General features: G+C 40.0%; 1 protein-coding gene across 32 annotated transcripts in view; it reads left to right on the plus strand.

Annotated features, from left to right (window-relative positions):
- Positions 1-15726, plus strand: part of ANK3 (ankyrin 3) — a 762832-nt gene that overhangs the window by 597739 nt on the left and 149367 nt on the right. For all 32 annotated transcript variants that reach the window (XM_073685429.1, XM_073685434.1, XM_073685432.1 and 29 more), the window contains 6 exons: positions 2215-2313; positions 4448-4546; positions 7923-8021; positions 9770-9967; positions 10317-10415; positions 11904-12002. In XM_073685429.1, coding sequence (XP_073541530.1) covers positions 2215-2313; positions 4448-4546; positions 7923-8021; positions 9770-9967; positions 10317-10415; positions 11904-12002 — 693 coding nt within the window. The remainder of the gene's footprint in view (positions 1-2214; positions 2314-4447; positions 4547-7922; positions 8022-9769; positions 9968-10316; positions 10416-11903; positions 12003-15726) is intronic.

The following is a 15726-nucleotide window of genomic DNA, read 5'->3' on the forward strand; positions in this document are numbered from 1 at the left end:
GCAGACACATCTCTTCAACAACTGTTAAGAGGAGACTTTGTGCAGCAGGCCTTTATGGTAAAATAGCTGCTAGGAAACCACTGCTAAGGACAGGCAACAAGCAGAAGAGACTTGTTTGGGCTAAAGAACACAAGGAATGGACATTAGACCAGTGGAAATCTGTGCTTTGGTCTGATGAGCCCAAATTTGAGATCTTTGGTTCCAACCACCGTGTCTTTGTGCGACGCAGAAAAGGTGAACGCATGGACTCTACATGCCTGGTTCCCACCGTGAAGCATGGAGGAGGAGGTGTGATGGTGTGGGGGTGCTTTGCTGGTGACACTGTTGGGGATTTATTCAAAATTGAAGGCATACTGAACCAGCATGGCTACCACAGCATCTTGCATCTGCATGCTATTCCATCCAGTTTGCGTTTAGTTGGACCATCATTTATTTTTCAACAGGACAATGACCCCAAACACACCTCCAGGCTGTGTAAGGGCTATTTGGCCAAGAAGGAGAGTGATGGGCTGCTACGCCAGATGACCTGGCCTCCACAGTCACCAGACCTGAACCCAATCGAGATGGTTTGGGGTGAGCTGGACCGCAGAGTGAAGGCATAAGGGCCAACAAGTGCTAAGCATCTCTGGGAACTCCTTCAAGATTGTTGGAAGACCATTTCCGGTGACTACCTCTTGAAGCTCATCAAGAGAATGGCAAGAGTGTGCAAAGCAGTCATCAAAGCAAAAGGTGGCTACTTTGAAGAACCTAGAATATAAGACATATTTTCAGTTGTTTCACACTTTTTTGTTAAGTATATAATTCCACATGTGTTAATTCATAGTTTTGATGCCTTCAGTGTGAATGTACAATTTTCATAGTCATGAAAATACAGAAAAATCTTTAAATGAGAAGGTGTGTCCAAACTTTTGGTCTGTACTGTATACAGTGACTGCAAACTTGAGCCTCAAGCCTGGACAACTCCTTTACAAATGGGTCAGCAAAACTTCAGGACTAATGCCACCAGAAGCCTACTGGTACGTAGCACCTAGTCTCTGCTGATTGCTGAAGGGTCACCGTTGAACCTGTTGCAATGGAAGTACCACTCGGTTACCTAAGATGCCTTATTACTACTGTATGCAAATGTCACATTTATGAAATGCTATGCAATATCTTATACTTTCTGCTTTGTAATACCTTTTGCATAATGCCTGAAATGTGCTGCATTGTGAGTGGCCCACTGACTGTGTCAGGGCAACCTAGATGCTGTTGAGGATGTGATAAGTGTCGCAGGTGCAGCCCACTGATTTAGTAAAAAACAACTGCCTACCTCTATTCAACACTAAGCCATTGCCTGTTGTAAGGTTGTTGAAACCACTAAGCCTGTTGCTTCTTGTAAGATTGTAACAACTAAGCTTGTGGCCCGTTGTGGATAAAGCTTTAATTGAACTGTCTCCCGCATATCTCTACATTCCTTCAGCCATCCCTGAGTGGGTAACTACTTTACCACCAAGGGCCACTGCATTCTTTATATTTAAACGAGCACCTCTGTAACTGAAGCTTTGCTAGAGAACAGTATCCTAGGTCCTAATTTCAGGATTTAAAGTTCAAATATTTGCATGAAATATATCAAAACATACGGAGTTAAAAATGTGTCTGTAAAGGTTTGTGTCTCTCCATGCTCCCTAACCAGCAAGCTTTCATAAAAGTTTGATCAGAGTACACCGCCATCATGCCAAGTCATCAGCACAGTTCAGTGGCGTGCAGCATTATAAATTTCAGTTTTTGCTGAGCTTCAGGATTCCTTGCCCTTGGAACACCGAAAAAAATCAGTATAAAATACAAGTGGTGCTGTGCTTTACAAGTTATATATACTGAATATATGTGATCCCAATGGGAGCACCTCATATCAACTTTTAAACCTAGAGAAAATCCAAAAGTATCTCTAAAAATCTCTTATCTTACAAATATAAATTCTTTATAAAAGTACCTATATATACAGCACAGGTATGGACGGTTTGGCACTTTTTTTTCGATAAAATGAGTGAGTCAATGGGTTTGGTGACTGTTACAAATATTGCAGTTTCTTCCTTTTCCCCGTATAGGTGATCATTCACATTGGAAGGTGCTCACCGCACATGCACAATCTAACTATCTACATCTAAAATTGTATATGAGAAATTATACAACTAATATGGAGCTACTAATGGATTTCTCTTGTTTTCTGTCCCACAGAATGGCTTCACACCCCTTCATATTGCCTGCAAGAAAAACCGGAATAAAGTAATGGAACTTCTCTTGAAACATGGCGCCTCTATTCAAGCAGTCACTGAAGTAAGTATCATGTTGACAGGGGAGTTATTGAGAAGAATAAACACCCAACTGGATGGCATTTAAGTTTCTGTCAGCTTTGCTATGTTCTTAAGATTCGGACATTGATGGAGGGTAGTAGCTAGGAGTGCAAGGGCATAGTACCATAAAAGCAGCCCCATCGTAGGTCCAATCTCAGGTTGGCTGCAATCCTTTTTAAAATGAATAGTGACGACATCTTCAGCCGGGGCGGACACCCTGTACTGCTGCACAGTGACACAATAGATTAGGGGGCACACTGTCGTTTTAAAAGCAGTCTCTTGATATCACTGACATTGTACATAATATTTATGGCCACAACTGTTTATCCCTGTCCAATAGTAATAGCTCTGCTTTACGTCACTTGTCTCCTCTATTGCATTATTTCTGTAACTTGTATAAATATGTGACTCTTCAGATTTCGTGTTATACTATGCCTGATGAAGAGACCTGAGTAGTCTCGAAAGCTTGCAATTTATTACCATCTTTTCAGTTAGACATTAAAAGGTATCAACCACTGAGGACTCTCAAATCTAAATATTGCACATAAGAGCATGTCATATTAAGCTTCATAGTTCACAGTGACCAGTAGATTGTTAGAGAAAAATAATTATGTGCTTGATGATAAGTTACGGTATAAGAAGCGCCCATATACAGTTCTTGCAAGAGGGGCTGTCTGTGTCTGCAGGGTTTCCTTTGCTAAGCCTTCTTCTGGTTCGCCAATAAAGGTATCACTCCTAGAATAATTCTGTCATTTTTGGGCATAAAAGTATTTACATCGACCTTGCTAAGCCTTTATAAAATTAGCTAACAAGGGTTTGGGGGATTTAACTTAAGGATTATTAAATGGAGGTGGGAGGAGGCAAACAAGCACCAGGTCCTTCTGTCCCTGGTGGTTAGTAGTGCGTGCTGCATTAGAAATGTAGAACTAGAATTTCTTCTATTACTAACATAGTATAGCAATGTTAAAGTGTAATTACACTCTCTGGTGCCTTTCGGAATAAGGTGTAATGTATGTGTGTATATAGCACTATTTCTGTCTATTCTATATACTGCATTTTTAGCAGTTTTTCCCCTTGCACTAGAAGCCTCAGCATTTTCTTTGTGCTCTGTGTGTGAGGGCTCGCTCATACTGGCTTATATTGTCTCATGCAAGAGAATCGGGCCGAATATGCTAAAGATACTCGGCTCAAACTCTGTCAGAGTTTGATTCGAGTGTCATGTTTGTGTGATCCGATTCTCTTGCATGAGAAAATTGTAGCACAGGTGTGGAGAAGACGGAGAACTTAATTTCTCCATCTTCTCCATTGTCTCTGTGCTCGTACATCGGACTGCACTCGGATGACATCCGAGTTCAGTCCGATGTTTCACTTACACCCATAGACTTGTATGGGTACGTGTGATCTGATCATCGGATGCACCCACAGCATGCTGCGATTGTTTTGGCAGATCTGCACCCCCCATAGTATAACATTCAGCCACGTGCTATCCGATAAAACATCAGAAAGCACTCAGCAGTGTTATACACCAGTGTGAGCAATCCCTTACTCTTCCTCCAGCTTCTCTCCACTTCTCTCTCCATAGAGTATTGTAGGCAACTGATGTAATTTGATCCCTAACTGTAGACAAACCTGTAGACAGATTTGAGCAGTTTCTGAGACTGTAATGAATGGAGTATATACTACTGCGCTCGCAGATGTCAAAGATAAATGTGTGAAAGAATCTAGAACACCAGGGTAAACATATGTCAGGAGTAATCTTTGACGTCGGTGAGCGCGGTAGTATATACTCCATTCACTACATTTATTCCCACAGGCAGGTGATCACACGAAACCTGCTCTACTACCAGCAGCTGCATGTCTTCTATCAATTGTATAGCGCGAGTGGGTGGTGATTTTTAATTATTTGATTGAGTTTCTGAGACTGAATTATGAGTACAGGGAAAGGAGAAGTGATTGATAAGTTGGGAAAAAAAAACGTTATCTTTATTAATACAAAATCTCTTATCTTTACTTGTACTGGTGATTTATGTAGAAAACAAATACTATTTAAAATTACTACAATCCTGTGAACTAATGCTACCGTTACCAAATATATTAAATGTATGTTTCATTTACAGTCTGGCCTGACACCGATCCATGTTGCTGCTTTTATGGGACACGTTAATATTGTTTCTCAGTTAACGCACCATGCAGCGTCCCCCAATACAACCAATGTGGTGAGTTGAGTTACCGATTTTTTAAAACAAATGCGGAAATTTCAAGTATGCATAAAATTTATAGCATAGCTGACTTTTCCTTTTAGTACAAAACATTGTAACTGTATGCTTGATAAATAATTCCCTCAATGGGAATTTGCTTGGCAAGATCCTTTAAGTGGTTATCCAGGTTAGAAAAGCCAGTTTCTTATATACTAAGAAATGCCGAGTTGATCAGAGTGGAATTCGAATTTCTTGGAAATAGTTGAGAGTTGTTCCAAAGAGTATTTGAAGTTCTCAAAGTTTTATGATTAGCACTTTTGACTGGTCAACAACCTATCATTGACATTTTCGCCATAGGTCAGTAAGCAAAATATGAAGCAGGCTCAGGAGCTGAGCCTGCTCCATACATGGCAGATGTCGACTGTATCACACAGCTGGTATCTGCCTGTAACCACATTGACCGAAGTGTTCTCCCATCGCTGTATTTTGACAACGTAAATGCTGTTCCCATCGGAAACCAAAGTTTCATAGAAGAACTGCGATTTTTGCTTTGTACTGCAATATTTTAGTATTGCAGGATATAGTATGAGTGATTGACTGATGAAAGGTTTAAGTTCCCTAATGAGATTTAAAAAAAAAAGAAGTAAAAATGAAAAAAAAAAAGTTTTAAACAATATAAAAAATATTTAAAAAAAATTAAATCAATCCTAATTTTCTTCCTTCAATAATAAATAAATGTAAAAATGTACAAGTTTGGTTTTACTAGAAGTGTACTGACTTGGAGAATCATGTTATCAGGCCATTTCCAGTTCACTGTATGGTAAAATGAATAGTGTCATTCAAAACCACAACTTATATCTGAAAAAAACGGGCCCTGATCTAGCTATATCAACAGAAAATATAAATAAGCTATGCCTCTAGGAACAAAGGGAGGAAACAAACGGAAGAGCAAAAATGAAAAATTCTCTGGTCATTAAAGGGTTAAATTCAATCCAGAGAGCAAATTAAAATTGAAAACAAACACTGTTGATTGTAAGACCATGAGGACACTGATTTATTTTTTTTATTTGAACTCGTTTTTTAAGGAGTTTTTGGAGGAGTTTTTCGTTTTCTTAAGCGGTTTTTAAGAGTTTTTTTAATGACATTGTATATAGCAGCTGTGCTACAAAGTAAGTCAGGAACTTTGCACATTGCCAGTAAAGAGTTACCAGCACATAGTGTAATGTACAGTGTATTTTTAGAACTGTTTCTTATCTTTTTAGGCCTGAAACATGATATTCTCTGGAGATTTTTTTTTCTTTTAATCCTATTTTATTGCCAACCGGAATTGTTTAAAGAGCATAGGACACACAAATGCTCATCTCCTATTACCCAACATAAAGCACCAGCCTTATATGTTGGAGGTCTTGATTTTTTTTTTTTACCCCTGTGTCCTGTACAGCTGGGATAATTTTAGGTCTGAGTCACATCAAAAAATAGTCCACTTACTGGCATTGCTGCTATTCATTTTCCTAGATACATAAATATGGTTTAACAAATTGCTGGGAATAGATTTCCTCCAATGATTCCCAGATTCATGGTAAATTTGTATTCCTTTCTTACAAAAGCTGTAGCATAATAGATTTGGAAATGTCTCATGTAATCATGGTTTTATAGGAGGTATATGCTAATTGCCATTTTAAAGGGGTTGTCCAGGAGTTTAACATTTAGGAGGCGCGACCCGCCAATCAGCAGTTCCTGGTGTTGGCCGGAACTGCTCATTTACGGAGCTGCACAGCTCTGTCGATGGAATAGTGGCCATAGCCGGGTACTACACATCCACCTCTTATTGATTTGAATAGGTGGCGGATGTGCAGTACCTGGCCGCGGCCACTATCCCATCAGAGCACTGAAGCACTTCCAACTGCCGCCGACACTGGGGACAGTTGATCAACAAAGCGGCTGGGAGTCGCACCCCCTGCCGATCAGACATTGATGACCTATCCTGAGGATAGGCCATCAATGTTAAAGTCCCTGACAACCCCTTTAATATTGACCATGACTACTTTAAAATATGCAAATATGTTTTACATGTGCTATGTAAGGGGTGTATGTGTTATTTCTGGTTGGTTGGAGAATACCTCCTATTTAACATATCTGCAGCGTTTTTCCGCTGTTGATCCAGTAGGCAGATTTAATCAGCGATGAAGTGTCCAAGATGGTCAAAAAGGGATAGAAAATGCTGTCCCACCAATGTAGTTTAAGGGGAATTTGTCACCAGGTTTTTGCTACTTCACCTGTATAAGTATAATCTAGAGGCATGGACAATGATTCCAGTGATGTGTCACTTACTGGGCTGCTTGCTGTAGTTTTTTTAAAAAATCATTGTTTTATCACCAGGAGTATAACGCTGGTGGGTGTGGACCCACTGCGGCACTGGCCGGGCTTACCCAGGAGAGGTGTGACTAAGTGGCTATCTGATCTTCACTAGCGCCTCTGATGGTGAGGATAGGCTTTGGCTGCAGGATAACCACCAGTGTCCAGACCTGCAGCAGCTGACCCATGGGTCAACGCAGGTATGCGAAGTGCAGAGGGGCGAGATCGAAGAGTAGAGGTGTTGGGGCAGGCAGCACAGGTTCACAAAAAAGCCAGGGTCCGGAAGGGAGAGATCAGAATAGACGAGTAGACAAGGTGGGTCGATAACAGAGGAGACTTGCAGAGGTACACCTTAGCAGGAATCTAGAGACAAAAGACACTAGAACCTAAGCTCAGGCAAGGTGTGGAGAGTGGCACTGCCTGATATAGTAACTGCTGGTTGGTGATTGGCTGGGGAATCCAAACCCTGCAGGACACAGCAGGGTTAAATTCCTGCATGATCTGGCCACACACCCCTATAGCCATGTGGAGACATCAGGAATATGCAGCAAAAATGGAAGTGCTGCATGGACTCGCGGTGGCCAGACATGAGGATAATAAGAGCGGCGGACGCAGTGAGTAACACGGCGATGGGAATGTATGCAAGTTACCATTATGACAAGAAGATTATCTCTAGAGGACTAGAGAACACGCTGCCAGGTAGTCCTCCATATTCATTAGCTCTGTATAACCCCACCCCCACCACTGATTGGCAGATTTCTGCCTATGCACAGTGTACACAAAAAGTTCCCAACCAGTGTTGAGCCGGGGTTATACAGAGCTCAGCTTTCAGAGACTTGCTAGATCTGCAGCAGATAAAATAGTTCAAAACTGCAGCAATGAGTAAAGTAAGTGACACATCACTGGAAGGAGATGGGGTAGTAAAAACCCAGTGACAGATTTCCTCTAATGTAAAGGCCTTTCTCTGCTGAACAACTATGTGAAGCTTAATGTAAATTAGTTGTGGTAATAACTGGCTTATTTTCTATAAATGTTCTAGAGGGGAGAAACGGCGCTCCATATGGCTGCCAGAGCCGGTCAATCTGAAGTTGTTCGATACCTTTTGCAAAATGGAGCTCAGGTAGAAGCTAAAGCAAAGGTAGGTGATATTGGTATTATACATAATTATTTCAGATTTATATGTAAGATTTTCTTTATGTAGAACTAAAATCATGATGTGATACACCTTGGGTGACTGCAGCCATTTCTTCAAGCTCTATCATACACAGTAGTGCTTGATCTGCTGAAAGCTCCTGTGTCCTCTAGGAGAGATCTGCTGCCAGACATTTGTGGTGGAGGCTGATATCAGGGAGAACAAAAGTATGGGCAGTGTGAAATCGGACATGCTGAATTATTAACTCTCCCGACAATCATTTGTCCTGGTGGCTCTATACACATTAAACTATCGTCCGAAACCATAATTATTAGCGAGTTCAGATCATTTTTCTGTAATATGTATGGGTTACTTAAATTTGCTTTCACAACACATCTTACATGCTGATATCAATTTATAAGGATGGTTTTCCAAGTGTAGTGGTGAAAGACAGAGGTGGTGAATTTATCCTCCTTCACCACCTACCTCTAATTATACTAATTTTCTCAACTTCCTTGATGTACTGCATTACACAAAAGTTACTTAATGGCCCATTTAAACTAGCCAATAATTGGGGAAGACTTGTAGGAAGACTTTTTTTCCAACTTTTGCCTCTCTAATCATGCTAGCAACCACAAGGTGAACAAACAAAATACTCGTCTCACGAGTGCAATGATTATTAAGATGGATTTTTAACGATTTTTCTATGAACATAGAAAGTCCATTAGCCTCGCATATAGCCAATCAGCAGTCTTTAATGGCTGTCTAAAGGGACTGTAAACAGTAAGTAATATCCATAAGAGTCTAGAGTGACTTAGAGGTTAATACATAGTATCTCTGGTGGTCTAGAGGTTGCAGAAGTTAGTTTTGAAAAATATTATCGTTTTGTATCCTTAAGAGTTAAAATGTTTTATCTGTACTATATATATTTCATTAATTGTTGTCACCTGAACTATTCAGAAGAGGTATCCAGGTACTAGAAGAAAAACCCTTAACTTGTCCGTGATTGAAGTAGGAACAAGGATCGGTATATTAAGACTGGTGACATATACTACTATATGCTGAATAAATTATAATTAATTTTACAGTAAGTAGGTTGCACAGTAACAGCCACAAAAAAAAGAAAATAGGTTCATAGGTAAAGTGGAACAAGGTGAGGGTGTCACACCATGTGTTTATGCAGCATATATTCCAGGACAAGTCTTTAGCCCCTTCCATGATGGTTTATCATGCAGTAATCTGCTGATTATCTAAACTGGTGTGACATCCAGAAATATGAGAGTGCTGAGCTATCCTTAGAAATAATCATCAATATCAGACCAGTGGGGATTCAATCGACAGCACTCCCAAGACGAGTCAGAACAGCACCAGAGTGAACAGGTTTCAGGTGCCTAAGGTCAGCTTCTATTGAATAGGAGTTGATCTGCAGGACCTGGGAGCGGCCACTACACTACAGTGTTCAGAGCCATGCTGCTCCATGTCAGTCCACTGTTTACATCGGGCCACCGGCGGAGATGAGGCGATGATAGTTCTGGGTGTCGCGCCCCCACAAATGATTTCACTGATTTACCGGGAAACATATTTCTAGGGAACATATTCTAGAAGGGTCTGACAGCTGCTTCCCTTCCACTCCCGCATGCATGATATACTTAATACAGTCTAATCTTTACTGTGTTTGGGAATCGGACAAGTACAAATTATTCCAACTTATTCCTCAAAATGTTAAAAAAAAGTTTGTCTATTTCTGTTCTTAGGATGATCAAACGCCACTGCACATAGCAGCTCGCCTTGGGAAAGCCGACATCGTTCAGCAATTACTTAAGCAAGGGGCAAGTCCTGATGCCTCCACAACCTCTGGTTACACTCCGCTGCACCTGGCGGCCCGGGAAGGGCACGATGACGTAGCTTCTGTGTTACTAGAACATGGAGCTACTTATGCAATAGTCACAAAGGTAAGGTGAAGAAAACCCATATGGCATGGAAACCTTAGATAATGTTATACTTTATGAAATAAAGCTTTCCTTTTGCATTGTGATATTATGGCTGATGATTATCTGTTATACATTTTGATAGGTTTTTAGTCTTGTTTCATTATTAGCTTATTGCTTTTTGTTATGCTGGTATGGCAGTATCGCAGTAATAGGCACATGGGTTAGCGTTAGGGTTTGGGGATTGCTGCTTGGAGAACTAATCTGTGACTCAGTAATTATGAAGGGAAATAAACTATGGAAAGGTAAATGGAACAAATATTGAACAAAGGAACAAAACCTGTATAACTGCTTGTAAAATTTACATTTACAGAAAGGATTTACTCCTCTACACGTTGCTGCAAAATATGGAAAGATTGAAGTAGCCAAGCTGCTTTTGGAGAAAAATGCATCCCCGGATGCAGCTGGAAAGGTAGGTATAGGGCTAGATTGTCTATGCCGTTGTAAGTAAAAAGTAAAAAACTCAAAAGATCAAAAGAAATAAAAGTCACAAATGTAATCATTATCTGCAAATACCTCACTTAATCCTTATAAGTCATCTGAGTTTGTTGCTTTGGATTTAGAGACCTCCTGTAATGTGAAAATTTCAGCAAGTGTCAGATTATGATTCCTTCGGGATGACAGAGTGACACTTAGGGCACAGAATATCCCCTTTTAATAGAATTGTAAATTCTAATTTCATCATTGAGTACAAGACACCTCTTTAGTTAAGACTAATTTATTATTTGGAAATTACCCCAAAAAGTGATAGAACAACGAGTGATCGGCTTCTAAAGAACCTCATGGCTGGTTGTGTACGGTGCTGTAATGGACGTTCCCATTTCTAATTGCACCTGCTAGTTGTCTGAGGTTCCACAAAGTAAGAGTATGTTCACACATGGCACTTTGATGCAGTTTTGAAGCCATTGTCAGGAGAAGAAGCATATAGGAAAGATCCTATTTCTCTATTTCCAATCCCACTCTTAAAAACTGTTGAAAGCGTCCTGTCTGAAAATACTAATTCATGGCAATTTTGGATGCATTTTTGAATAGCGGATAGAAACCAAACATGGCCATAATTTCCATAGGGTTCACTTTTAATTGAAACTATTAAAAAAATCTATTCATACAGAATACAAACGATGGCTGAAACCAAAAGTTGTTTATTTTGTCATTTAAAAAAAGTCACTAACTTTGTCCCATGCATTTTGGGGGAAAATTAAACTTTTTTCATTTTAATTCTGCTCTTCCTACTTTTTTAAAAAAAAAGGTGGCTAGCTATGCAAATGTGGTTTAAATCAAATTTAAGAACAGTAACTTATTAAATAGTTTCCCAAAAAGTTAAAAACTTAATGCAGTAGTTGGCTGGCGTATAAAATCAGCTCTAGAGAGAAGATTTATATCTAAAGATATGGCAAAACCAAATAATAATGTGCACAGTTTTGATAAATTTGGCTCAAACAATGGCAATGTAGACGCAAGCAAAACTGTCTTCTAATAATGAATTTCCCCCAAAGACTTGCAGAACCCTGGAACGTGAAGACCTAATTTAGGGTGCGCATGCTGGTATTATACTATGATAATATTAGTAATCCTGATACTATGATCGTGGTATAAATACTCCAACACTGTTCTCTACTCTCTCAATTTTTTTCATAGAGGGACACTTGTCTATGTAGCAGTCATAGATATGCCAACCATATTGGGTTTACAAAGACTTTCTGCTCCTCTAAACTAGATTACATAATAAACTTAGAAATTGATTACCTTAAATACATTAAAATTATGTTCTGGCTACTAATAGCATACAGAAATAACTCACATCTCATTAATCGCCAATTGGGCAGAATAAGAATTATACTTATCACAGATTTCCGTATTGACATGTTGTGTGACCTCCATTGTTTCTGCATGTCTTTAGAGCGGGCTAACTCCACTGCATGTAGCGGCACATTATGATAACCAGAAAGTGGCTTTATTACTCTTGGATAAAGGTGCATCGCCTCACGGAGCTGCAAAGGTAAACCACCTTATGTTATATGTGAGTGATATAGGGTAATTTCCTGGCTAACGTCATCAAATTGGTTAATGACAATTAACATAGATAATGGGGCTGATTTATCAATACTTAAACTGCATTTACACTGTATGCACTTTTAAGAACGCTTTTTCTCAATAATCTTTCAATGTAAACAGGCTGCCGATCACCTGATGAACAAGCAAAACGCTCGTTCATTTTGTGAAATGATCTTTTGTGCAGAGCAAAAGTTCATCATTCCTGGTGATGTAGCTTCCTGTGTAAACAGGCGTCGCACTGCATAGTACCATGGCAGCTTGCGCGCACTGAGAGATCTATTACAGATCTATTACAGATCTCTCAGTGCTCATCTTTTACCGCGGTCTGCTTGTCTAAACAGGCTATTAAACGAGCATCGATCGGCAATGGTTAGGCGATCGTCTAGTGCCATCGGTTGGTCTGTATAAACAGAGCCTTAGATTAGGTAGTCTGAAAATATGCTAAAATTATCATAATGGTTCATGCTGTTTGATAAAACTGGTGTGATGGTAGCCACTACTCAAGGACAAGCCGTGAGGCTGGGTAGTCAAGAGGTCCAAGGTCAAAAGCTAGGAGGGTACGTCATAGACAGAGGGGTAAGACAAAGGCTTAGTCAGGTAAAAGTCTGAGGTCAGAATTCCAAGAAGGTAGCAGATCACAATAAAAGGGACTAGGCAAACGGATGGTCAAGACAAATGCAAGGTCGAGCAGCAAAGATCAGAATACAAGACTAGGAGCACAGGGCAAATACACACCTCAAAATACCAGGTAATTTCTTCGAACAGGAGCACATGGAGGAAGCCCCGGCACACCCTGGTCCTGATTGGACTCCTAAACTGTCACTCAAATCACTGACAGTTCAGCATGCCCCAGCTGAGCTGTCAATCACCATACTGACAGCTCAACACACTCCTACCCAAGATTGGACTGCAGAACATACTGAACTGCAGATTCACTGAGTCCAGACACACCGATAGGTGTAATCATCACATCTGATGTATTTTAAGACTTTATAGCTCAAGTTTACCCTACCTATGATTTGGCTTACGTTGTACCCAAAAATTGTGTCAAATTTATAGCACACCTCTTTTTCTTGCAAAGCCATATCCCATTGTCAGAAAAGTAACAGAAATCAAATCATGAAAGACAGTTGTTTGGGTGGATATTATGGCAGAATTCCGGCACATTTAGCTTAATAAAACTCCCCAAAAGACTATGTGCAATATAACATTATTAAACATTGTAAGGCACAAGACAAACATGTTTAAAAAGTATTATCTCCCAGAAATAATGACCGAATGTTCCATGGGTTATGTCTGGCATTGCAGCTCAGCCGAATTCAGATAAAGACCATTATTCTGTAATACCAGATGTGGCCTATATATAAGGATGTCCCTGTATCAGTGGCATACTCAACTTCCGTATGTGGCACAGGCTGCTGCGGAGGTCCGTGCCGGCTCCTAAAGCAATGTCAGGGACCGGCTGCAGCGGTCAGGTGACTAGAAGAGCACGTCATTGGACGTAAATCTGATGATGTACCGATGCAGCTTCAGCCGTTCTGTCATCATTCAGAGAAAGCAGACATTGCCTCCAGATCTAGTGCAGACCTCCAGAGCGACCAGTGCTAGATAAATGATGAATATGCCTCCATTTGTTATTTTGAAAATATCTATGCCTAAAAAAAAGTTTAGCTTTGGAGAAGCCCTTTCACTCTTTGTGAGCAATGACATGTGTCATTATGCTAAGACATCCGACAAAAGCAGGCATACCCTCATAGACGGGGAGCGGTGACTAATCACACAGAAATGCATCTGACATTAGACATCTGTAAAACATGCTGTGTGGGTTGTGGCATGCACATCTGATATCTGCTGAGTGTCCACACTGACCTTTTAAATGAAGGAGTAAATAGCAATCGGCATGATAACAAAGTGTTAAATATAACCAGAAGATTTTTTATTAGAAATGGACAGGAGGGTACAGGGACTCAGCTTATTTCTCTGTGTGTGACTTATTTTATTAGTTTCAACATGAGCGATGTCCTCCTTATATTGGAATTGAAAAAAAAAAAGATTTATTTTCTCTAATACCGGACAACGCCTTTAAAATAAATCACCTATAGATAGTAATCACAGCTTATTATGTGAAGGCTTGATAGCAATAAACATGACTCCCATTACAGCGGCCCCAGGTAGTTGTAGCCATATTTGCTGTCATACAGTTGAAAGAGTAACTAAACTTTTTGTTCTTATTCAGTCATCATCTATGCATTGAAAAGTTATGCTTTTTTTGTAATATACTTAATTACCTTATTCTTCTTCCTTTTCTCCCAAAACCATGCTGCACTCCTGTTTCATATGGTCAGTTCATGCTTCTTTAAAAGCTGCTTTCAACTGCTCAGCCAGGACTACTCTATTCACAAACACAGAGCACAGGATTTCCCTGCTCTCATTTCCTGCACTCAGACAGGAACATTCCCATAATCTGTTTGCACACAGAATACAGAGCTTGGCTGAGCAGCAGTTGAAAGCAGATTTTAATGAAGCATAAACTGGCTGCATAAAACAGCACTGTAGCATTGTGTTTGGGAGAAGTTATGTAAAAGTATTTTACAAAAAATCACAACTTTGGAATGCCTGGAGGATAATTAAATGAAACAAAGTTTAGTTACTTTTTCAGGCTTCATTCACATTGTAGCATTTTTCATTAGTTCAAAGCCAGCAGGGGGCCAAAATAATGGGAGAGGTAAATATATTAATATATATTAATATTTACTTTTAATTCCTGTTTTTGGCTTAAAGGTGTTTTCCAAGACGATTTTATTTTTTTCTTATGGGTCTAAGAACTAACAGCCTTAGTTGCTAACTATCGCATATAGAAAAATCAAAAACAGAGATCCAGCACACCTAAAAAATAGTAAGCTTTATTTTCTTGCAATTAAAAACCTGGCAATGGAGGATGGCATGTCAAAAAACTTTAAAGGTAAAAAGTCCCTTTAGGAGCACATGGTGGTTGACTTGTTTTGAGGCGAACTCCTCTTACTCATAGATTAGGCTTTTGACTCAAAATGTGCTGTTATGTGCTGCTAAAGGGACTTTTTAACTATGATTTTTTTTACATTCTATCCTTCCATTTCCATATGTTTAATTGTAAGAAAATATAGCTTACTATTTTTAAATGTGCCGGATCTCTCTTTTGGATTTTTTTATTTGCAGTGGAATAAAATCCTGGATCCTACGCACTCTTCAAGACAGGTGAGCTGGATGCCGTACTTAGTTTCTAACTCCCTGCCTGTTGTGCCGATTCAGAGCGGTCACAGACTGCTCCTTTTGGCGATTCTGTGGCTTACATCACATTGACAGAGTAGCTTTTTCTCTTCCGCTCTGCTCCGTTGACAGGGCGTGACTGCCAATGTCGTGCCGATTGACTGCCGGTTCCTTGCTGCCTAATTGCGGGGAGCCGGCTGTCAATCAGCATGAGATCGACAGTCATGCTCCGTCGAAAGAGCAGCCAGGAAGATGAAGAGCTGCTCTGTTGATGTGAGCAGCAAAATCACCGGTGATCACTCTGAACCGGAGCCGGACAGAACAGGCAGGTCGTTAGCAACGACCCGCCTGGCAGTTCTTAGCTCGATGAGAAAAAAATAAAATAGTCCCCTTTAATACTGACAACATTAGATAGGTGTGAA

This window comes from Phyllobates terribilis, unplaced genomic scaffold (genome assembly GCF_046119375.1).
Source record: "Phyllobates terribilis strain yellow unplaced genomic scaffold, ASM4611937v1 Scaffold_5__5_contigs__length_657084704, whole genome shotgun sequence".
NCBI classification, from domain to species: domain Eukaryota; kingdom Metazoa; phylum Chordata; class Amphibia; order Anura; family Dendrobatidae; genus Phyllobates; species Phyllobates terribilis.